This window comes from Herpailurus yagouaroundi, unplaced genomic scaffold (genome assembly GCF_014898765.1).
Source record: "Herpailurus yagouaroundi ecotype Mexico unplaced genomic scaffold, PumYag 164, whole genome shotgun sequence".
NCBI classification, from domain to species: Eukaryota; Metazoa; Chordata; class Mammalia; order Carnivora; family Felidae; genus Herpailurus; species Herpailurus yagouaroundi.
Window position 1 is genome coordinate 47,522,562 of NW_024412405.1, and position 25,161 is coordinate 47,547,722.

A 25,161-nucleotide genomic window follows, 5' to 3' on the forward strand; every position below is an offset into this window, starting at 1 on the left:
ACCGACTACTCCAGCACAGTATGCTTTTCACTGGTGTTCAGGAGCTGGTTTGCTTCACATTCAGTGACCTCGCATCGCTTGCTTGAAACTGGCCATTGGGGAGTATTTACCTAGACTGGCAAACAGTCCCAAAAAGCTGTTTTTTTTGTTTTGTTTTGTTTTTTGTTTTTTTCTGAGAGGTAGCTGTTAAACACTTTCCAGTGGTGCCGTATTACTTAATTATGAACCAGGACCCGTGATACGGTGACTAAAAATTGGAAAACAAATGGCATTTCAGAGTTTAGTTGTAATTTATTTTTATCAGGATTTAGTAAGTAGGACCTACTCAGAAAGTGTAGGATATTTTGGTTTTCAAAAGTGTTAAACTTTACTTTGATATTCATTAGGAATGTATAATTTTTGCAGACGATCATCGAAGTTATTCTGAAATATATCATTTTAAACAATGATTAAGCAATGCCTCTAGGACCTTGTATTTCCTACTTGGTTTTTGGAAAGATACTTAATTTTTCCCCCGTTTTATACCTGTATTTGTGCAGTTCTTTGTAGAGCACCTCTTTTTGTTGTTTAAAGCTGTGATTAATGGGCATTTCCCTCCTCTTGAGTTAGCAGTGATTTTAGTAGTTAATGACAGTAGTTAATGACAGCCTATTTATAAACTACTCTGAGAATTTAAGATCAAATTCAGAGATGAAAAACATGTCGACAGCTTGACACAAGGGAGGTCTTTGAGTCATGATCTTTACTTTGAGTCCTTACGATATCAGATTAGTAGAAATAGATTAGTAGAATTGTTTAATCTCATTCATTTTTTTTTTTTTCTTTAAACAAGTAGTACTTTGTGCCAGGCACCGTTCTAGGCGGTAGGGATTGTGATGAACAGAGCTGACAGTACCTCTGTGCTAATGTAGCCTACATTTTAGTGGAGGAAACAGATAAAAATGTAATGTAAGACCAGGTCTGGGAACACAAGGAATTTATATTGTTTTTTTACCATGAATACTTGTGTTCACATTCATCCCCAGTACTCCAGAGCCTGATATTTGACACTTGGATCTTTTTTTACTAGGACAGGTATCTTTATTTATCCATGTGGCTCATGAGGGCATTGTGTGCTTGGTGGGTATATGAAGGTAAAGTTTTAGGAAGTAATTGAAGACAAATACTTTGAATAATTGGTCTAAGTAGTAATGATACTGTAACTACCTTGGAAAGGAAAGAATTACCCCCTAAATTGGTAATAAATAAATAAAATTCCCAAGAGTGCATTTCCAAAGCTCAATCTTTTTGCTGATTTTGTTCATTATTTTACAGTGTAATTCACTGCTGCCATTCAATAGATGCTCAGCAAATATTGTTGAATGAATGACTATAACTATGTTGTTTTAACCAAGTGCCCCAACATGGTTTTGATCAAGGTGGATTCAAAAAAAATTTTTTTTAACTCATTTTTGAGCTCCTATGTCTGTGATACATATAAAGACAAGCCCAACATTTGTCTTATGCCCAAGGAGTTTTACCCTATGACCCAGCACTACTAGGAGTTTATACACACACACACACACACACACACACACACACACACACACACACACAATGGAATACTACTCGGCAATGAAAAAGAATGAAAATTTCCCATTTGCAGTAACATGGATGGAATTGGAGGGTATTATGCCAAGTGAAATAAGTCAGTCAAAGACAGATACGTTTTCACTCACATGTGGAATTTGAGAAACTTAACAGAAGAGCATGGGGGAAGGGAAGGGAAGGGAAAAAGTTGGAGGCAAACCATAAGAGACTCTTAAATACAGAGAACAGAGTGTTGATGGAGGGTGGGGTGGAGGGGAAATGGGTGAAGGGCATTGAGGAGGGCACTGGGATGAGCACTGGGTGTTGTATGTAAGTGATGAATCATGGGAATCTACTCCTGTAGCCAAGAGCACACTGTATACACTGTATGTTAGTTACCTTGACAATAAATTGTATTTAAAAAAAATCTGCTAGGAGTCATAAGATGTATAAGTACACTGATAAAACAAGCTGGAAGTAACTAGCGCACAATAGGAGACCTTAAAGAGGGAATTTGGAGGTTAAGATCACCTCCTGCTGAGGTAAGTAGAAAAAGTTGCCATGGGGAGTGGTGTTCTGCAGGAATGAAGGACAGGTAGGATTTGAACCATTTGGAGGTAGGGATGTGGAGGGCTGCAGGAATCACATCAGCAGGGATTTATTACGTGTGGGAAACCATGATGTGCCTACATGGGTTGAATGTTACTCATTTTGTCTGTAGTGAAGTTCCTTTGAAAGAGAACAGTAGGCTAGGACATTGAAAAAGTAGGTTTAGAAAATTTTTTTCCTCCCCTACTGGAGCACAGAATATTTCTGAGAAGAGTGGGATGGTTAGAGAGAGGCTTCTTTGTGTACGTTAATGCAGGAGAAACCATTCTCCCACTTCTGTCTTGTAAGCGCCTTGGAGGTAGAACACATTAGGTTTTCTTGTGTGAGGTGAGCACACTTTTGTGACCAACTCTAGTAACACTTTCTAGCTGTTTCTTTCTTGGGTTTTTGTTGTTGTTGTTCTCTTTTGTTTTGTTTCTTTAAGGTTATAATAGAACCAAAAGCATGAAATCTTCCTTACAGGTTCACCTGAACTTCCCTTGTGTCTCTAACCTCAGAGGCTCATGTTTTTGTCCTCCTCACTGTTGCTCTAGTGTCTTTCTGACCTAGCTTTTTGTATTTGATTTCTAATTATGCAGTGACTTCCTGTTAGCTGTGGGCTAATGTTGGCTTCCCTTGGGCTGAGGTAGCCACAGCCCATGTTCTGGTTCCTGTGTATTTTGTGTCCTCGTTCTCCTCACTCCTTATACCGCCTGTAATGTAACCATCTAGCTGCTAAAATGCCACATCTTTCACCTTATTGTGCCCATGTTTGTAATTCTGCTTTATACTCCCCATCTTTTAAGACCAGTTCTTGAATTATCTTTACTTGGAGGTTTTCCCTGATTTTCTGGGTAACAGTTGGGATATTTCCACCCCCTCCTCATCCCCCCCCCCTCCCCGTTTTTGCTCACCAAGGCTGGAGTCCTTGTAACTGTTCAGGTGATTTTTCTTACCTGAGGATGACGACCTCAGGGGCAGAATCTTCTCTTACTCATTTTTGAGTCCCAGTATTCACCATAATGGTACACATAGATCCTTCTATCCATGTTTATTGAGTGACTTGTTAGATGGATAGCCATGTTTTCAGAACATCGTAGAAATGATGAACTTATAACATGTTACCATAGGACCATCATTGTTTTTACTCTTGGCAGGAGCATAGTACTTGAGTACATTTAGATCCATTAACTTCTTTTTCCTCTCATTTTATTAATGTTTTTTTTTTTTTCAGTATCTGCTTGGAACATAATGCCAGGGATTCTGGGAAATGGAAATATGAGACTGTTTCAGCCTTTTTGTATATGTACTTTGTTACAAGGGAGAACACAAATGAACAATTAACTCCTTTTTGTTGGACCTCAGTTGCTTCTCCTCATTTTAATCAGTTCATTAGTTCATGTTGCTTCCTTTCTAAACAACCCTGCAGACTATGGGTTCTTGCTTTGCTTTGATCTATATGCTTGCACAGCTTTAAAAATAACTTAGTAAAAGGAATATATGCTTTTCGTGATAAAATCACATAATACAGGTATATTCCAAGTGTGTTTGAGTTTTACAGCTTCCTCTGCTCCATAAGCACCCTGAGGTGCCACAGCTGGTCAGAGTGGGATGTGATTCAGATCCCAAGATCTTTTTTCCTATTATTTTTCTTCCATATTCCACTGTTAATGTTACTTGTATGAAGAATAGTCTGAAAAATGTTACATTTTGTGCTGTTATATATTTTTTTACTAACATAAACAGGTTAGATTTGTAGGATGCTTTGTGGATATGAAGAAGCAAGTTAGTTTTCTTCTATAAATCAAGAAAAAGCAAAAAAAAAAAAAAAGGAAGACAGGCTTATGCTGTAAATGTAACAGTGACACTTGAAAATACTCAGAATTGGGGAGGCAAATACTTGTGCAATTACCTGGAGGGACTGAAAAACAAATTGCCTAATTTTAAAGACTGGAACAGCTGGTGTTTTCTTATACCCTCTCCCTGGCCCCCACCTCCCTTTTTTTTCTTTTTTTGGTAAATGCGCAATGAAGTTTTGTTGTGGTTTTTCTTCTTACATAAACATAATCAACACAATAAAGAAGATAATGAACCAATGACTAAGAGCATCAGCACATTTTTTTCCCTCTCTGTTCAGATGTGCCGAATAGATCTTTATCCTTCACTGAACCATCAAATAGAGGCTGGCAAATTAGAACATCCATGTTTATTTAATCAGCTCCCCCACCCCCAACTGTGGGCTTTTTTGCTTTGTTTTTTTTTTCTTTTTTTTCAAGTTTTAAAGTGCAGTTTGTTGTTCAGATGGAACTCAACATTTTCCAGTTCTAAAAGGTATACCAAAGATGCTAAATATAAACAAGTGGCCTCATTTGACATGGTGTAACTTTTCATTAATTTCATTTTTCAGCCAGAAAATATGACATTTAGTGTAAAACATTTTATTTTTTTTTTTTAAAATTTTTTTTTCAACGTTTATTTATTTTTGGGACAGAGAGAGACAGAGCATGAACGGGGGAGGGGCAGAGAGAGAGGGAGACACAGAATCGGAAACAGGCTCCAGGCTCCGAGCCAGCCATCAGCCCAGAGCCCGACGCGGGGCTCGAACTCACGGACCGCGAGATCGTGACCTGGCTGAAGTCGGACGCTTAACCGACTGCGCCACCCAGGCGCCCCTAGTGTAAAACATTTTAAATGGCATGCTTTAAAACCTAAAGATTTGAAAGGAACTCAATTTGAATGTAACCGTGTATCCTTAGAATAAAGCATAAAAATTAGTAAATTTGAATCTGGGTTTTAAATACTTTCAAATTAAATTTACATAATAAAGTTCACAAATCTTTATTATATTGGTGAATAAGCCAACACAGAATAAACACACTCATGTACCCAGAACACAGCTGAAGCAATGGGACAAGGATAGCGAGCTTGTATGACCTAGTCCCTATGCTTCTTCTCTTCAAGGTAACTGCTAACTTCTAAGACAACAAGTTTCCTGTTTCATAAATGTTTTTTAAAACTTTTTTTTTTGTGTGAGAAAATCCACACACTATAAAACTTCACCACCTTAACAGTTTTAAAGTGTGCAATTCATTGACATTTACTATTTTCACAGTGTTGTGCATTACCACTGTTCAGTTCTAGAACCTTTCCATCAACCCCAAAGGAAACCCCTTGCCCTCGAAGCAGTCATTCCAGGTCCCATCCTCTCCCTGGTATCTTTGGCCAGTAGAGACCCCCTCAGGCTGGTTCCCTTATCTTTTGGCATGTCCCCATCATTCTTGGAGCTCTGCTTCCTCTCTTGCAGAAAACATTTGAGATCATCCTGTATTATCCTAGCCTCTGCCCTGGAATCAGTCCTTTGTTCAAGGAATGGTTTCTTTTAATGGAGAATGCTATTTAGAAATTGGGATCTGAATGTTAGGTCTTCTAATGGGCCATCTTTAGGCCCTTTCAGACAGAGCTAAGGCATATATATGTGTATGTATGTATATACATGTATATATGTTGATATGGAGATGTATATATGTTGATATGGAGATGTATATATGTTGTATATGGAGATGTATATATGTTGATACGTATGAGACGTGTATATGCATGTGTGCATATTTGGAAATTGCATGCATACATGTGTATATATATTAAATATAAGTAAATCCATATGTAGAAAACCTATAGTATACATGTATATACATATACCTCTTATTTATTTTTTTTCTTATTTTTAGCTAGCTGTATCTATCCAAATACCTTTTCTTTCAGACCGCAAATTTATACTGTTACCTTTGATTTTTATATTCTAGTTTATTTCTCTGAAATAATTACCTATTTGAATTATAATTAGGTCAACTTACTTGGGTTCATCTCACTTAAGGATTTTCCTCCCGTCCTCTTTGATTTTGTTTTTTTTCTTTTTGAGTGTATGAAAAATAAAAAGACATACACAGAGGTATCCCTAAAGTATTGTCACTTACCCTCTTTTCTTTTAGGGTGTTCTGCTCTCTGTCTTACATACCATATTCCCATCTCCCTGAAGGTACACAATCTCATGAGTTCCTGATTATTTCTTCCTGCCTGTTTTTGTACAAATAATGAATATATGAATATATCTCTTCATAAACACAAAGTAATACATTCTTTCATAATTTTTCAGCTTCAAACTCTGTCATGAAAATCATGCCATACAGCTCAGAGACACCCTCATTCTTATTTATAATTGCGTGTTATGGTTCATGCAATGTGTTCATGATGTGTTGCTCACCATGGTTGATTTGGCTTCTGTTCTCTGGCTGTGGGTAGAAGCAGTTGACTGTTAACTGTTATGGTACATCCTTTTGAGGTTTAGAAGCTAAAAAGCACCTGAGTTCTGGTCATGGTAACCAGATGGAAGTTTATAATAGCAGGACATTGCTTTGAGCAGTTGAAGCAAGTCTTTTTAAATATACAGAATCGTCTAAATAGTCAACTGTTTTATTGAAGGCAATGGGCTAATGTGAGAAAGCTTTCCTGTGAATAGAAGGGATGTCGATGCTAGTTAAGTATTGATGGATAATACGAGGAATGTAATGTGTTGAATTTCTTTTATGCAAGTTAATTTCTGAGTGGCTAAAATTAGTGTTGGATCAATCTGCTTTTTTTTTTCTTCTGTAGAGCTATTTTAGAAACTGAAAGAGGGAGAGCAGCAGATTTTTCTGTATTTTATCATGTTCCTTTGTAAAATGTACTTGATAATTCTAAACCTTTAACGTATGCTATTTTTAATGTACGCTAAAAGCAGCCTCCAAAATTATAGGAGAAGTTCTTGGTACATAATCATGCTCATTAAATGTTTATGGAAAAAATACTAACTCCTAAAAGAAACTCTTTGCTGAACTTTTTTTTGGTGGTGGTGGTGAACGCCCCTTTCTGCAGTACTTGTCATTGCTCGTAGTTTCTACTATGAGTTTGCATAATATCATCTCTGAATAACAGATTTTATTGGCACTGGAGATCTGTTGGGGTTGTAAATGTTCTGAAAATAAGTAATTCGTACTGCACTGACAGTTTAGTGTTTCTGTTGATCTGTGACATTAGAGATGCTAGAAATCATTTGAAAAATGCAAGGAAATTGTAGTAATGCATTTTAATAGCAATATACATGATAGTAATTTAGATTATAATTACCCCCTTGGCAGCAACTGTGTTTACCCCTGTTTTGCACAGTGCTGACTCTGCAGTTTTCTTAAAATACAGTCATTATTAATGCACACTATTTCTTTAAATAGTCTCCACATTTCATATCTTCCTCCCCTTCACTAGTCTGATCACCTGAGTTAGGTACCAAGACCACAGGAGTTCTAATACTAAAGAGATACTGAGGCAGTTAACCTAGAGTTACTGACCGGCAGTGAAACAGGCACACACACCCCAATGCCAGACCACGTGTGCACACACACTCTCCTCGCTATGAGAACTTAGGCTTTTTGACTCCTTTTGTTTTATGCTGATGGAACTTTTTTTGTTCTCTGCAGTTTACCTGCTAAAAATTACAAAGTGAATGTCATTGAGAGGGATCTTGAGTCTAGTAACCTACTTCATATAAAGATCAGTTAAGGTTTTGGTGTGTTTGGGTAGCTCAGCCACTTAAGCATCTGGCTCTTGGTTTTAGCTCAGGTCATAATCTCATGGTTCGTGAGTTCAAGACCTGCATGGGGCTCTCCACTATTGGTGCGAGCCTGCTTGGGATTCTCTCTCTTTCCCTCTCTCTCTGTGCCCCTCCTCCACCCCCTCAAAATAAAGAAATTTTAAAAAAGTTGAGGTTTCAGTGTTTTCTTACAGCCCCCCAATATTCAAGTTTTTAACCCAAAGGCTATATATTTTGGGTCATGTTAAAACATGCTGATTTTTCTTTATGGGTTTAGGTGTGAGTAAGAGACCATTACCCATGGTTGAGGATGTAGTATGGGTACAAGGTACATTCCAGGAGGAATAAGGTATGATTCAATGAGTTGAGTAATTGGGCAAACTTTTGCTTAAAGCAACTATCATGTGTCAGACATTCTACCAGGGACTGAAAGGTCATTGTCCTCACCCACATACACATTAGGGTGGGTCATCTTCCTGCAGAGCCTGCAGGCTTTCTAGAGATAGCTTGTTTTACTGTTTTTAAAATTAGGTCTCCATTGAGTGGTGAATTCTCCATATTTGTATGTAAATCATTCAATTATTTGAAAAATGAAAGAATGTTCTCTAATACTTTCTACCGGTAACTGGAAATAGGATATATTTTTAATTTGTCATGGAGATGGTATTTCAAATTCTGCAAACAAATAAATGAGACAGAATAATGGAGAAATCTACTGAAAAGTTCTGATACCTGACCTGCGATGAAATGCAGGCACTGAGGCAGGTACAGAAGAAATGACTACCATTACCTTTAATAGTTACATAGCAAAAGAAAGAATATTTGGTTTCAGAAATATAGAAATGGTGAGGGAAATAAGTTGTGAAAGTGCATATTACTTTCTATACCTTAGAATACATTTAATAAGGAATCTGACAAGAGGAATGTTATGTACTTTTCTTTCTATCCTGTATTTGGTATTTCAGAATAAAATTTACTAAGGGATTAAAAAAGATTTAAAAATTATGTTGGATAAATATCCTTCTAATTTTTGTGATGTCAGGCAGACATCCTTATCTCACTAATGTGTTTTGATACCACAGGGGATAAAGCTTTCTAAGTATTTTCATCTTCATGGCTAATGGAATCAGAGATAGGCAGACGTGAGTGTCCTTCCTCTCTCCCCCTACTTCCCGCTTCCTTTGAAGTTATGTGAAATGAAAGAAACACAGGAAGAGCTGTGCTTAAAAGGAGTATTTCTGATTATTCACGTAATGTATTTCTCCCCACAATTTCCTTTCTTTTGTACCTGTGTGTTGATAGTACTATAATAAAAGGGGGAAATTCTGGTGAAAGCTAATCACCCAATTATCTGGTCTGTTGCCTGTGTCTTTAATTTGAGATATTCCTTTCTGAGTAAGTATTGAGAATTTTTTCTTGTGACTTATCTTCCTCGCCTTTCTTGTTTTAATTCTTACTCTATGTATACCTTAGATTTTATTATAGCCTCATTCATTCACTGAGTGCCAGCAATTTTACAACGTACTGATGACATGGTGATGAATTAGGCAGAGGCAGACACTGTCTGAGTAGACGTGTAAGACCTTCTCCAGTAAAATACAAAGAGGTACTAGCACATTCACAGATTTGGCCCCTAGCCTTTGCTTTTTTCCTGCTATTACCGCTGCCCTTGTCCTTTCTGACCTCATCATTCACACAGAGGATCCATCCAACATTCAGTCCTCTCATTTTCTCGACTATCATTTCCAGCAATCTTTGGTTTTTCTACCCAACCTCAACCACTCGTTGCCTCCCATAGTAAAATACCACCCCTAAATATGGTTTACAAACTTAGCGGAGCATTACCTGTCTTTCTGCTTACTTAATAGTCCCACTGAAAGAATTCCATAACCCTTTTAGAACTACCGATCCATCTACTCTACCATTTGTTCATGTCCATCACTTTCCAACTGCTGCTACATCCTTCTTCCTTATTGACCTTAGACACATGCTCCATTGTTAGCTTCAGTAAACAGTTCTTTTATTTCCCTCTTCGTCCATATAAACTCTACCCTTGGTTAAACTAAATGTCCTACCTCGTCTGCTTTTGCATCTCAGCACAACGTGCATTTGGGAAGAAGCATACAGCCACAAGTAGTGTTTTCTGAATGACTACGGTTGACAAGTGAGCCCTTAACAGATATCCTACCACCTGACCCTTGCCAGCACACTTCTTTGCTTTCTGGAAATGATTTCATACCTTTTCTTTTTTTATTTTCTTTAACGTTTATTTAGTTTTGAGACAGAAGGAGACAGAGCATGAATGAGGGAGGGTCAGAGAGAGGGAGACACAGAATCAGAAACAGGCTCCAGGCTCTGAGCTGTCAGCACAGAGCCCGACACGGGACTCGAACTCACGGACCGTGAGATCGTGACCTGAGCCCAAGTCGGCCGCTTAACTGACTGAGCCACCCAGGTGCCCCTCATACCTTTTCTTATACCTCCAACTCTGCGTCCTCACTTGTAGCCGCTTATATTGCTATTTCTATCCCTGAGAAGGTTGGTGCACAGTAGAACTTTCACGCCTCACTTCCTAATCACCAGGTCTAACAAGCTACCTGAATCTGTTCCCCTTGACTTTGCTTTTGATCTTCTTATGGTGATAGACTTTACCTGTGACTGTGTAAGATCATTCCTTCCTCTTGTAGGCTACATCCCGAGTCATCTGCTTGAGTTTTTTGTTTGTTTGTTTACTTGTTTCTTTCCCTGCATCTTTACCTACCTTCTTCTGCGTTATTAGTTTCTTCCTCCCTGCTTGGCCATTCCCATCAGCCTGCAAACATCTTGTAGTTTCACCCAAAGAAAATCCACACTATAGCTCCCCACCAACTGCTGCCCCAGTTCTTTGCTCTCCTTTATGGGAAATCTCCTCACAAGAGTTGCCCCCCCTTTTTTTTTTCTTTCCCCTTGAACTTTGGACCTGGTTTATCCCCAGTCCACCACTCTTAAGGCTCTTGACAGGGAATCAATGATCAGTAGATGGCAGCACTGCTCACTTAGTTGTTAAGACCAAAACTTCAGCATCATCTTTGAATTTAACTTCTTTCAATACCTCACCTCCAAACTATCAGCCAGTTTTGTCTGATCTAACTTCATATTGAGCAGATCTCATGCCTTCCGTCACTGGCTCCTTGTACCAGGCTACTGTCCACTCTTGACCAGACGCTGTACTGGCCTTCTAACGGGTGGTCTTATTTCACATTTTGCTCCTTACATTCTGTCGCGACACAGTAGTTAGAACAGTCTTTAAAAAGCGTTTGATTTTGGGGAGCCTGGGTGGCTCAGTCGTTTAAGTGTCAGACTCGTGATTTTGGCTCAGGTCATGTTCCCAGGGTGGTGGTATTGAGCCATGCTTAAGGGAATCTTAAGATGCTCTCTGTTTCTCTCTCTCTCTGCCTCTGTTTCTGTCTCTCCTTGTCCCTCCCCCCCCCCCATCTCCCCCGGTGGGGGGTATTCTCTAAAAAAAAAAAAAATGTTTTTTGATTTTAATAGATCTTAGAATTTATCTGCTGGATATCTGCCAATAGTTTTCCATCCATTCAGGATAAAGTAACCTGAAGCCCTCACCATCAGAGACCAGCAAACTTTGTATTAAATAGCCAGACAGTAAACGTTTCAGGCTTTGCAAGTCACATAGGGTTTCAGTTACTTCTGCCAGTGCCAGTGTTTCCCTTCCTCCTCTTCCTTTTTACAAGCGTTTAAAAATGTAAGCAACACTCTTAGCTCGGGAGTCCTACGAAAACATTTGGCACTCAGGCAGCTGTTTGTTGATCCCCTGCCTCCAATACCAGCTTGTTGTGTCTCTCTTGTCCTGTTCAACTCTGTCATTTCCTGGGATTTTGAGGTGTCATTTTACCATCCTTTGAATATACTTAGTTCTTTCCTGCCTTTTGCTTTTGCTTGAAACATGTTTCATTCTCCTCTTCATTCTGGTTTCTGCTGAATGTTATTTTCTTAGGAGAGTGTCATTTGCTCAGACTTGGAACTCTTCAATAGCTGCTTCTGCTACCACTTAGGTCACCCCTGTGTCTACATCATGTAAACAATGTCTGGAAAGAGTAGATGCTCACAATATCCTCTATACAATAAATAAGAGTGGCGAGTGTTAAGAAGAAGGAATCCATGGACGGGGGATTCCCCTTTTGTGGCTCGGAAGAGGCCTATCCCAGGAAGTGAGTCTCAGCCCAGATGTGCTGTCTGGGAGTAGGCTTGTGCAAAGATTCAGTAGTGATTGTGACAGTTTGGGTGAAAGGGGAGGGTGTTAAGAGGAAAGAATCTCGGGCAAAAGGTGGAGGTTTTTAGATAATAAATTGCTCAAACTGGAAGACTTACTATGGCTGAAATAGAGTTACTTTGAGCCAGTGAAATTATTCTGTCTTTCCCAGTGTTTGTTGGTGAAGTATACCTGCTGCCCCATTTAAGATGCTGTCTGTCTTTACCCCCATCTTCCACCCAAATACAACAAAAACTATTGACACATTTGCTTTTATACTGTTAGCTAGAGAGTGGAGCAGGACAAAGGACTGACAGGTTGGTTTTGGTCTTTCATATACATACAACCATACATTATGTGCTCTTTTTCGTTTGGCTTTTTTTAACCCAGCAGTTTTTTTTTGGGGGGGGGGGGTGGGTTCATGTATCTGGTTGCATTATGAGTGAATCTTTTTTATGGTTGTACAGTATTCCATTGAATAGATATACCACAACTTGATGAATAGTTGGGTTGTTCCCAGTGTTTGAATATTATGAATAAAACACCTCTGAACATTGTATGAATTTTTGTTGTTTTGTTTTTTCTCCTGCTTAATACCTCACTGTATAATTGCGGAGTCCTCTGGTCGGTGTACATTTATCTTTAAAAAAAAAAACAAAAAAAACCTGCTAGACTTTTTGTCAAAGTGGCAATACCATTTTACGTTTCCACCAGTAGTATAGGTGACTTTTAGGTGCTTCACATCCTCCCCTCTCTAGGGGATGTGTAGTGTTACCTCATTCGTGGGGAGTTGTTTGTTTGTTTGTTTGTTTGTTTTTCACTTGTGGTTTTATTTTTTTTTATTTTTTATTTTTTCAACGTTTATTTATTTTGGGACAGAGAGAGACAGAGCATGAACGGGGGAGGGGCAGAGAGAGAGGGAGACACAGAATCGGAAACAGGCTCCAGGCTCTGAGCCCTCAGCCCAGAGCCTGACGCGGGGCTCGAACTCACGGACCGCAAGATCGTGACCTGGCTGAAGTCGGACGCCCAACCGACTGCGCCACCCAGGCGCCCCTCACTTGTGGTTTTAAACCGCATTTCCCTGGTGGCAAATTATCTTGAACATTATTTCATGTGATTATTGGCCATTCATGTATCTTCTTTCGTGAAGTCTTTTGATCATTTTTTAAACTGGGTTATGTGTCTTATTACTACTGAGTTGTAGGACTTCATTGAAAGTTCTGAATACAAATCTTTATGAGATGCATTTATTTTTGGGAGAGGCAGTCTGCCATGGTTCCTGAGTACCTCTGTATATTTATTCTAGTTACACCAAGAATGGAAGGCTTGACTGCTCTTTACTGAATCCGTTTCTCAGGGTTGTGCTTGCAGTGAGCTGCCTTGAAAGGTGTTTATGTCTCCCTGTAGACAATGAGCAGGCTTGTTATTGTTCAGTTTAAAATTGGTGAGTTCCCCATGCTCAGTATCTTATAATGCATTTTACAGCATGTGGAGGTGTTGATCATCCATCAGGGAGCCCTGTGTTACCCCTCTGGGACTTGGTGGGTCAGGGAACCAACACAGGCATAATACAGCCCTTTGTCTCTAACTGCGGACTCATGTTTTCTGCCACCATTCAGGAACCAGTAACAGGCTCATTTAGCTTGTTACGTTATGTAGACTCGGACTGCACACTTCTTGACTTGTATTATGGATATTTTCCCCTAGCCTGTGGCTTCCTTTTCATTGTCCCAATAAAACTATCTTAAGAGTTGTTTGAAAAATTGAAGGTTTAAATTTTGATGAAGTCTAATTTATGAATAATTTTCTAGTTAGTGCCTCTTGTCCTAAGAAATCTTTGCCTTCCCGTAGGTAGTGAAGCTTTTCATCTATGTTTTCTTATAGACATTAAGTTTTAGCTTGCACATTTAGGTCTAAGGTCTAGGTTCACTTTTTCTCATTTGGATGTCCTATTGTTCCAGCACTATTTGTTGAAGAGATTCTTCTTACCCCATCAAATTACATTAACACCTTGGTTGAAAATCATTGACTACATAGGTGCAAGTGTATTTCTGGATTCTTTTCTATTGATGCTTCTATTCTAACTTGATTTTAGTAGCTTTATAGTAAATCGTGAAATTGGAAAAATCCTCCCAACTTTATTCTTTTAAATTGCTCTACTTTAGGTTTCCTGCATTTCCATATAAAATTTTTTTTTTCCATATAAATTTTAGAAGCTGCTTCTCAATTTCTGAAAACCTTGCTGGGATTCTGATGGTGAATATATTGAATATATACATTGTCCTTCAGAAAATGTATTTCTTTTTTTTTTTTTATTTATATATGAAATTTATTGTCAAATTGGTTTCCATACAACACCCAGTGCTCCTCCCAAAAGGTGCCCTCCTCAATACCCATCACCCACCCTCTCCTCCCTCCCACCCCCCATCAACCCTTAGTTTGTTCTCAGTTCTCAACAGTCTCTTATGCTTTGGCTCTCTCCCACTCTAACCTCTTTTTTTTTTTTTTTTTCCCTTCCCCTCCCCCATGGGTTCCTGTGAAGTTTCTCAGGATCCACATAAGAGTGAAACCATATAGTATCTGTCTTTCTCTGTATGGCTTATTTCACTTAGCATCACACTCTCCAGTTCCATCCACGTTGCTACAAAAGGCCATATTTCATTTTCAGAAAATGTATTTCTTAACAATGTCTTAATAATACCGAGCCTTCTGACCCATGAACTTGGCATAAGATCATTGATTTAGGTCCTCTTTAATACCTCTTCACAATATTTGTAGTTCTCCATATACGTATTTATCTTCTTTTGTTAAAAATTTTCCTCATTATTTTGTGAGGGCTTTTTTTGATGCTATTTCAAGTGTTAAATTGTAAAATTTCATTTCTCACTTACTAGTAATATTTAGACATAAAAATATTTTTTAAAGGTTGAGCTTTTATTCTGTGATCTTGATGAATTCATGTAGATAATTTCATCTGCAAGTAGAGACTATCCTCTTCTTCTATTCTAATCTCTATTGTTGCTGTCATTATTGCCTTGCCATACTAGTTTGTACCTCCAGTAAAATACTGAATAGGAATGGGAAGATCCAACATGCTTCTCGCATCTCCACTGTTGTGGGGGCACCAATGAGTTGGTTTGACCAACATGGGAATTATAGTAGCTGGAAGACTTTATGAATGGGGGCATATGATGTCCTATTTTGTGTCATGAAACAAACTAAAGAATTACTAAGTTCAGTGATCCAAAAATCTCTCTGGATCTCATAGAGCCTTGATTCAGTCAGCTTCCATGTCATGGACTTGGCATCTTCTGGTTCAACTGAGTTTAGTTATAATTATAGTCAGAAGATGGAAGAATACAAATTCCATTGTTTTAATATAACTAGCTCCTTATCTTTCATAATGGAAGTCAAAGGTAATATTGAAAACTTAGAAGTTTAAGAAAATCGGAGTAAACATGTTATTTGGACATATTAAGTAACCATCAGAAGAAACAGTTAAGGGAATTAAAAGGGATGGCCTCTGAAAGATAGGGTTAAGTGGTGGGGCAAGTGATTACTTTTTTTTTTTTTTAAATCACTTTTATTTTTTATTTACTTATTTTTTAAAAATTTATTTATTTTTGACAGAGACAGAGTGCAAGCATGAGCTGGGGAGGTGCAGAGAGAGAGAGAGGGAAACACAGAATCCGAAGCAGGCTCCAGGCTCCAAGCTGTCAGCACAGAGCCTGACGCGGGGCTCGAACTCACAAACTGCAAGATCATGACCTGGGCCGAAGTTGGCTGCTTAACCGACTGAGCCACCCAGGGGCCCCTAAATCACTTTTATTTTTATTCAAATGCATTTATTGCTTTTTATTCTTACATTTTAAAAGTATTGACTATATGTGTTTACCCATTTTTTGTTGAAAGGAACCAGTTGATCTCAGCTTTGGTGTATTTTGATCCCTCCATATCATAATTATTTCAGTGATAAATTCAGGAAGTACTACAAAAAGATCTAGTTTAACTTCTGTTGATACATATTTTGATAAAAATAATGACCTGATGGGTCACCTGGGTGGCTCTATTGGTTAAGCATCTGACTTGATTTTGGCTCAAATCATGATCTCACAGTTCATGAGATCAAGCCCTGCATGGGCCTCTGTGCTGAGAGTGAGGAGCCTGCTTGGGATTCTCTCTCTCTCTCTCTCTCCCTGCTTGCATGCGTGTGCTCACTTACTTTCTCTTTCAAAAGAAGTAAGTAAGCATTAAAAAAATATTGACAGTATGCACAGGAAACTTGACAAATTAAGATACCACTAAAGTATATTGGGCAACCTACGTGCCCAGTAATATGGGTCTAAATTATGTAAGTAATGGTATGTTAACAGTCTGTAGCCAGGAAAAAAGTTTTCATTTAAGATGTGGGATATATTCATGAAATATTACTAAAGATAAAAGTAGCCTACTGAACAATATGTATGACATAATATTTTTGAAAGTAAAGTACATGTGTTTATGAATGTATAGGGAATATTACATATTCTGAATGAGAAAAAACACTTAAAAGAGAAATATCAAATTAAGAGTCATTTTGAGGCACTTTTTTTTTTCCTAGTGCTTTTCTGATTTCCAAATTTTCTGTGTTGAACAGGCAATACTTAAGTAATTTAAAGCAGAAAAGGATACTGAAAATGGCTGTCAGTACAAGTTGAATGTATTCTTTTTAATGATACGTAACAGTCACTGATTTCAAAAGTGTTTATTTTCACTAAATCATTTCATTTCTCCTTTCAAATTTATTTTTGTAGATTTTGCTCAATTTTTTTTTTCTTTTAGGTAAATAACCACTCTGCTATTGATGAAAATCCTCTGTCTTTCCTGTGCTAATTTGTTTTATGTTATTGGAAGTGTTTTCTTGGACAATATTATGGCAAATTAATAATAAAAAATTAAAAAAAAGTGGATCTGATTTCCTGACACCCCAACTAATCTGCTCTTGAACATGTATAATTCCTTCCCCTTGGATGTGTAATCCGTAATTTAAGTAGATTCAGTTCTGGACTTTGTTCATGCTGCTTCATTTTTTCCATCTGGACTATGTTTGTGCCTTTCTAACTGGTCTTGCTGCTTCTGTTGCTTCTCATCTGAAAGTAAAATCAGAGTTCTTTGGGTGGCCTCTGAGGGTACAGTCCCTTCCATTACAACTTTTCAGTTACAGGTATGGTTACTTCTCTGTCCTTCACACCTTTATTCTAATACTCAAGTTTGAGGCCTTCGGATTCTTCTGCGAGTCTTTCTGTGACCACACTGTTTGAAATTGCAAACCACCTCCTGTGCTCCTTATTCTACTTCTCTGCTTTTATGTTTCTCTGTAGCACTTTTCCATAGCTACAAAGCAACTACTTTAACTGCTTAGTTCATTTATTGACTGCCTGGCTTTATTCTTCTCCATGGAGAAGAAAGCTCCATGTACCTAGGGATGTTTGTCTCTTATTGACTGTTCTCTGTATAGCACTTCAGTGTCTGACACTTAGTAGGCACGAAATGTTGAATAATGAATGAACTCCAGCTCTTCTAATCTGCATTTTATACTGCTTCCAGAGTGATCCTTCCAAAACTGCCTTGGAAAATCTGATTGATTAGCGGTGCTCTGTCCCTCCCTGATCTGGCTGATATCTTTGGCTATAAGTGCTTCTGGCTTTCTTTGTGGTTGTACACATGTGCCCTATTTCAGTCTGGAAGAAGTTCCTAATTCTCAGTCCCCTTAACTGACTTGCCTTCGCGCTTTTACTCGGGCTTCCCTCATCTGCTCACCAAGTTAGGGATTCCTCCTCTGGGTCCTTAGGTAGGTACTGTATTACAGGAATTAGATTCACCAGAAAGTATTACTACTGTGTTTGCATTTCTCCTTCCAGACTTAGGTTTTGATCATCTCTTTGTATATTGTGCTTAGAACTAGGCACTTAATGGTAGTTGAGTCAGTAGCTTCAAGGCTTTTTTGTGGTGCTTAGAAGATTAGTTTTAACAGGGCTTTTCTTGTATTGAGTTTTGATTTTTATGTTGCAAGTGCCTAAAATAGATTACTCTATTTTCAGATATTTCCTATGATATGTATGTCTCCACACTTCATTGTTTTCCATGATATTTTGCATTTGAGAAAGTCCTTTTACTTTTAAAATACATTTTTTAGTGTTTATTTATTTTTGAGAGCAAGACAGAATGCAAGCCGGGGTTATTTATTTTTGAGAGCAAGACAGAATGCAAGCCGGGGAGGGGGCAGAGAGAGAGGGAGACAGAATCTGAAGCAGGCTCCAGGCTCCAAACTGTCAGCACAGAGCCCGACGCGGGGCTCAAACTCACAACTGTGAGATCATGACCTGAGCCGAAGTCAGATACTTAACCAACTGAGCCACCCAGGCACCCTGAGAAAGTCCTTTTAATTTGCAAACCTTTTGGTGTTTCATCTTTGGTGAATATCGTAGATTATAATTTATATTTGTGAGCAGAGGAATCATTCCTGCAAAGTAAGACTGCTTGGAGTAGTTGCATGCAGCTGCTATATGAAAGATAGGATTAATGTAATTGATAGTGCTTTAATGAAGATAAATTTTTTTTCCTTTAAATTACAGGGAAGTCTTAAGAGTAGGCGACAGATCTCACCTCAGGAATTCATCCATGAACTGAAAATGGGGTCTGCAGATGACATTGTCACATGCCTGGAGTCCCTCCGCGTATCTTTGACTAGTAATCCTGTCAGGTAATTCATCTATCTGAACATCATCAGGGCATGTTAGTAAATTAAACAGATGTCTTTAATCTGTTATTTTCATTTAACACTTTCTTTATAGTGTCTGTTCCTGGGTGGTATACCTCAATGGTGTCTCAAGGTAAAAACTGAGTATCTAATGTTTGTATGCATAATGTAATATAATGTCATCAGTACTTTTGTGTTTATTACCAAGTGATACATAGCGTGGGGACTTAAAAACAAGAACAAATTTACTCTTTTTTTCCTTAAAAATGTGAAGAAATGGTGTTTTTTAAAAGAAAATCATCATGATCAAAAACTATCAATGTACCATGGCTGAGTTACATGTGAATTTTGGTATTGTATATATAGTGGCTGATTTTTGTTTGACACACAAAGAAATACTATTATTTAACTCATCCTTTATTGGAAATTATGTCTTTATAGGAGCACATAGGTTAGTATTGCCAGATGTAGTGAGTCAAAATACAAGATGCCGAGTGAAATCTGAATTTCAGATATACGGACACTGTGAGATTTTGTTTATCTGGAATCCAAATTTAACTAGGTGTCCTGGATCCAGCAACTCTAATAGAGATGTCTCTATAAATCAAGTTTTAGACTTTTAGGCTCAGAATATTCTTGAAAAAGTTCAAGCAGAAGTTGTTATGAAATGTCTGAGTAGTCATAAAATTTCAGAGCTGTAAGGGTCTGAGGTAGATCAGTTTTGGCTTCTTTTGTATAATAAATGAATGCTTGTTTTTGCATAAGAAAATACTGTGTATTAGATGTGTGTAAAATATGTGTGTTTGAGGGGCACCTGGGCGGCTCAGTCAGTTGTGTGTCTGACCTTGGCCCAGGCCATGATCTCATGCTTCGTGAGTTCGAGCCCCACGTCAGGCTGTGTGCTGACGGCTCGGAGTCTGGAGCCTGCTTCAGATTCTGTGTCTCCCTCTCTCTCTTCGCCTGCACAGTCTGTCTCTCTCTCTCTCTCAAAAATAAATAAACATTAAAAAATTTTTTGAAAAGTGTGTGTGTGTGTGTGTGTGTGTGTATAAATAATTGTCAGGGCTAGAATGACTACAGAGGTTAATAATATGTAATATTTGATGTCTGCTCTGTTAACTACTTTTTTGGACATTTCTGAAGTTTGGCTACAGTATGAAAAAATCCTTCACAGTACACCTATTTAAAACGAAAAGACCTTACCTGTTGAGACATGAAGTGAGTGAGGTTTAACTGAGGAGTATGAAGAGGAAACAAAGTATATTTCAACTTTATCTTTGTTTTTCCGTATTTCCCCACATCCAGCCTGTTTTCTAGGCTGTAAGCTTAATGAGGGGAAGGAGACCAGGACTTGCTATGTCTTACTTACTTCTCTTTACCACTCATAGCACACAGTACATAAAAAGTACTCAGTGAAGACTTGTCGATTGAAACAATGAAGTTTGAGCTTCCTTCAGTTTTACCTTGGCTATTGTTAGACAGAGTTGAATTGAGAATTTATTTGGCAGGTATAATCATACATGAAGAACTCTGCTTTCCAGTTGAATCTGTACCTATTTAATATATTCATTTAAAAAAATAATTACTGAGCACCTAATACTTACAAAGCCCTGTCTTATGGGGCTTGGGTAAATAGCAAAGCAGATCCAGGTCCTGTACTTAGGGAGTTTAAATGTAGCAAAAGGATATTTTGGGGTTGACTGAAGAGATGCACTCCATGTCTTAGTTTATCTGGCAACCACTGAGCAATGGTTGTTTCCGTGGTTTTTCAGTTTGATTAGAAGCAGACCCTTCCTGCTATCTTCATAATTTGATTAGGTGACTATGATAGCAAAAGGAAAACTTTTATGTATGAATTCATGTATATTACAGCAGATACATTTATATGTGATTTCGCCTTAAACTGCTATATTACCTGCTATATTACCAGGAATCCACAAGCTATCGATGTTTCCCTATAAATGATAGAAATCTTACCATTGGAGAAGTTTTTCTGAAATTGTGGCACTTGATGTAGAGAGAAAATTGAGAAGATACTCAAGATTATTTCTGTGTGCAGTGCTCCAATTAGTGGAATGGCTTCTTTGGATGTGTAAAAGTTGAATTTATGCCTATGTTCAAATCTTTGGACTTTTCTATTAGTTTTGTGTCTGCTGGTAAAGTGTGTTTTTCATATTTTTTGATGTATAGTGTGTGACTCAATTTCAAGAGAAAAATAATTAAAATTCTTGTAAGAATCTTTTGAGATCATTGTTAGCCCTGTAGTATTATTGAGTAAATCAGAGTTAAAATTCTTCAATGTCTTTGAATAAATTTGAAAAAAGAAACATGGGAACTGATTTTTATTTATTTAAATAAAAAGTCAAGGATCAAGAAGAAAACCTCCCTTCCCTCCACCCCACCCCCATCTAGATATGCAATACTTGCAGAATCATTTATCTGCTTCTGAAACGCTACCTACCAGTTATGAGCCATATCAACCTTCTACCCTCCAGACAGTGAATTATGTGAAAACCAGTGCATTAAATATCATGTTATTTGCCACCTTTTATGAAGAGTTGATTTGAAGACCACAAAGTTCTTCTGTTTTGAAGTTTTATTGATTATTCAATATTCTCGGTGACAGTTTTAAGCTAAAAGACACAGTGCTTTAGTTTTGAAACACTAGGAAAAGACCAGCTTCTTCAAATTGTCAATTATAACTTTTAGTGGATCTTGACATAGGCAACAATTATGTTTCAGCTATTGAACACGTTGAGGTGGAAACATAAAAAAGTAGACACTAACATTATTATGATTGATAACAAGCATTTTCGTCCATACTCATCTATGCAGATAGCAAATGAATTACAGAATGTATCTTCATTTTCTCAATTTGATGTAGCTGTCAAGGGCACGATTTCTGGCTCAGAAAATCCAATCTATCAGGTCTCGTGTTAATCTTAGGTATTATTTTCCTTTACTCATAGTTAACATGTGCATTTTGAAGTTTACAAAATTTTTTTTTTTTTTTTTTTTTGCTAACATTATCTTTTCATTAAATTTCTAAGGGGTTTTGGAACTAGGTTTGATTAAGATAATAACTGTAACTTCCAAAAAATCACTTTAAGAAAAACGTGCAGTAAAATGTTTACCGTAAAGCAACTGAGCAGCCTTTGTGGATCTTTATTCCATTTGATCAGTGCCATGTTTAGAATCTAGTTTTTCTGCGCTTAAACACAAAGTTGATAGAAGGGCTTCGTTTTAGAACTGACACATATTTTGTGCCTTATACCACTTGTGTGAGAGACAAAGAAGTTTGTGGCAAGCAATGAGATCAGCATACTCACTGATACTAACATGATCTGGAGAAAAAAGTCAAGACCAATAATTTTGAAGTTGCTAATAGTTATTTAAATTTTTATGTATTTTTATTTATCTCTTAAAAATTTTTGTTAATGTTTATTTTTGAGAGTGAGAGAGAGAGCTGGAGAGAGGTAGAGAGAGGGAGACACAGAACCTGAAGCAGGTTTCAGGTCCCGAGCTGTCAGCACAGAGCCCAACGTGAGGCTCAAACCCACAAACTGTGAAATCATGACCTGAGCCAAAGTCGGATGCTTAACCAACTGAGCCACCCAGGCGCCCCTAAAATTATATTTTCGTAAAACGTTAAACATGTAGTAAAGACATTGTGATAAGAGAAAAACAAGCACCCACTTGCCTACCTGTGAAGCTAAGATAGAAATAAGGTTGTAACTTGGAAGCTTCCATGCATCCCTGCTTAATTCTATGCCCTGTTCTCCCGCTATACTGTGATTAGTGCTGTTTTGAATTTAGGGGTTATCTTTGTTTTTTCTTTTCATTATAGTTTCACCATATTTGTCTTCTTAATTTGTGTATTATTTGGTTTTATCTTTGTCACTTCCTGTAAACAGCATAATCTTCCGTGCATTCTTCTGAGACTTTCCCTCTCTATTGTATTTGATAGACTTAAGTACGTTGATGTGTGCAACTACGCACACACCATCACAATCCATACTTTCCCATACTTTTATTTTTTCTTAAGTTTTAGGAAGATCTATTACAAATAGTATACAAATGCTCTTTTGAACAAATCTGATAGTCTTTGTCATTTTCTGGTAGTTTTATGTTTCCATCGCCACTGTAAAAACATATTGAAATCTGTACCTGACATTTCATTTTGAATTTTCAAGTAGTTTATGCTGCTTGCACTGTGTTCATCTTCCTTTATACACTCACCCTTCTGCTCTTTGTTCCTTTTCTGTATTATTCCTCTCCTTCTTCCTCTTCTTCCTTAAATTCTTTTGGGTAGATTTTTAATTTCTCATTTCACTTTTTTCCTTACTTACTAATTTGGAACACATTTTCCCTTTCTGATCTTAGAAAAGAAAGTTAGCATGTACACACTCAAAAAGGAAATTTAATATTCATGTGCCTAAAAGGGACAAAAATAAGAATATCCTGTATTTTGAACCTAAGAACATAGACCTAAAAATACTTGAACACCAATCACCTTCTGTTAATTTGTATGCTAGTGTTGTGTGATAGATTAATTGTATTTTTTTTTCTTTTTAATGTCACAAATTAGCTATTACTATTGAGTCAAACTACAGATATGTGTATATGTATATATGTTTGCACATTCATTTAGTCATTCCTTTTTGGGTATTACACATTTGTCTCCGATGGTTTGACTCTTGCTTCAAGTATATTATTAGGCTCCCTTGGCCAAAGTCTTTTAATGGTAAAACTCTTTAATTTGTCAGAAAGTGACTTAATTTGCCTTTACTTTTGAAGGATGCTTTTCCTAAGGCATGAAATGGAGGGCTTTTAGATAAGTTAGTGCACTGAAGATAGTATTTCCTCTTCTGCCTTGCATTGCTGTTTTCAAAGGGTTGACTCTTGATCTAAAACTCATTTTTTTCCGGGTAATCTGCCTTTTCTCTCTGTTCTGTGTCCAGGTGGAAATTTTCCTATTTATCCTCTAGGGTTTTGGGGAGGTTTGCTGAGTATGGTTTGGTGTCCTTAATACATTCTGTGAAAATTTCAGCTATTATCCCTTTACAATTTTTCCTCATTTTATATATGTTAGGATGCAGGCCTTCTTCCTCCATATGCCATTATTTATTATCAACTTAATAGTTTACATTCCTCTATATTCCTCTATATTCTGGAAGCATTTATATTTATTTATTAGATCTTCTTCTTTTCTTGTTTCTTCACTGGTGTCTAATATGCTATTGAGCTATATGTTGCATTTTAAATTTCCATTATTATAATTGCATCCCTGTTATTTCTCCTTCGTTCTGTTTTATTTGTTTATGTTTAAGTTTATTTCTTTTGAAAGAGAGAGTGTGAGCAGAGGGAGGGGCAGAGAGAGAGGAGCTCTGCTCTGTCAGCACAGAGCCTGACGTGGGGCTTGATCTCAAGACCCTGAGATCATGACCTGAGCCGAAATGAAGAGTTGGACACTCAACCTACTGAGCCACCCAGGTGCCTCTGTTTCTGTCTTAAAACTCCTTGTCTTTTTCATAATTTGTTGCTTCATGCTTATTTTTAATCCTGTTTTATTTCTTTAAACATAGTAAATATCCCTACTTTCTAGGTCTGTAATCTAGTAAGTGAAAATTTCTCAGGCCTGATCTTGGTTATTTGGTTGGCTGGTTAGTTCTTTCCATCTTTACTCATGTCTTGTTTCTTTGTGTGCTCTGTAATGAGAGTGGCCTCCTGTCCCTTTGAACTTTTTCTTTGAGATTTATTTTGAAGATATATTTTGCTAGAATGAATTGAATGATTTTCAACTACTAGACACATATGGATACTAATAACCCAGGGCCAACTTAAACTAAAATTTCTGGCTTGAGGTGTTTTGGACTTTTGTTTTTGGTGTTATGTTTGTTTTAACACATGGGCACCTTACATGTATCTAACTTGGGTTATATGTTACCAGAACATATTTGCCTTGTCCTTTACTGGGCAGGTGGATAGGTTTATTTCTAGCTTACCTTCTTATTGCAGGTGTGACCCTTTGAGAGTCTCATTTTTGCCGTGTGTCCTAGCCTTGATAATGGCCTCTAGGCTTTGGCTCTTGTCCTTTGACTCTGTACCACAATCACAAAGGAAATGTTGCTTTCCTTTGCATCTGTCCCATAGGGCAGAGCAAGTGGGGCTCAAGGCTGGCTTACCTCTCTGAATTCCTCTTTCTCTCTCTTTAAATTTTTCTTTTAAGGATACTTTACTTTCTTGTTACCACAGATAAACTTTAAAATCTTGTTTCAGTGACGGTTTTTGGTAGAATTGTTGCAGATCGCTATTTTAATATAAGAAAAACAAGTATTAAAGTTTTGCGCCCCAAATCCCAATTTCTCAGAAGGATATAAACAGACA

The 25,161-nt window shown here is 37.5% G+C and overlaps 1 protein-coding gene across 1 annotated transcript in view; it reads left to right on the forward strand.

The window, feature by feature from the left end:
* Positions 1-25,161, forward strand: part of DIAPH3 (diaphanous related formin 3) — a 508,696-nt gene that overhangs the window by 95,487 nt on the left and 388,048 nt on the right. The window contains exon 5 of the mRNA XM_040487410.1: positions 18,650-18,777. Coding sequence (XP_040343344.1) covers positions 18,650-18,777 — 128 coding nt within the window. The remainder of the gene's footprint in view (positions 1-18,649; positions 18,778-25,161) is intronic.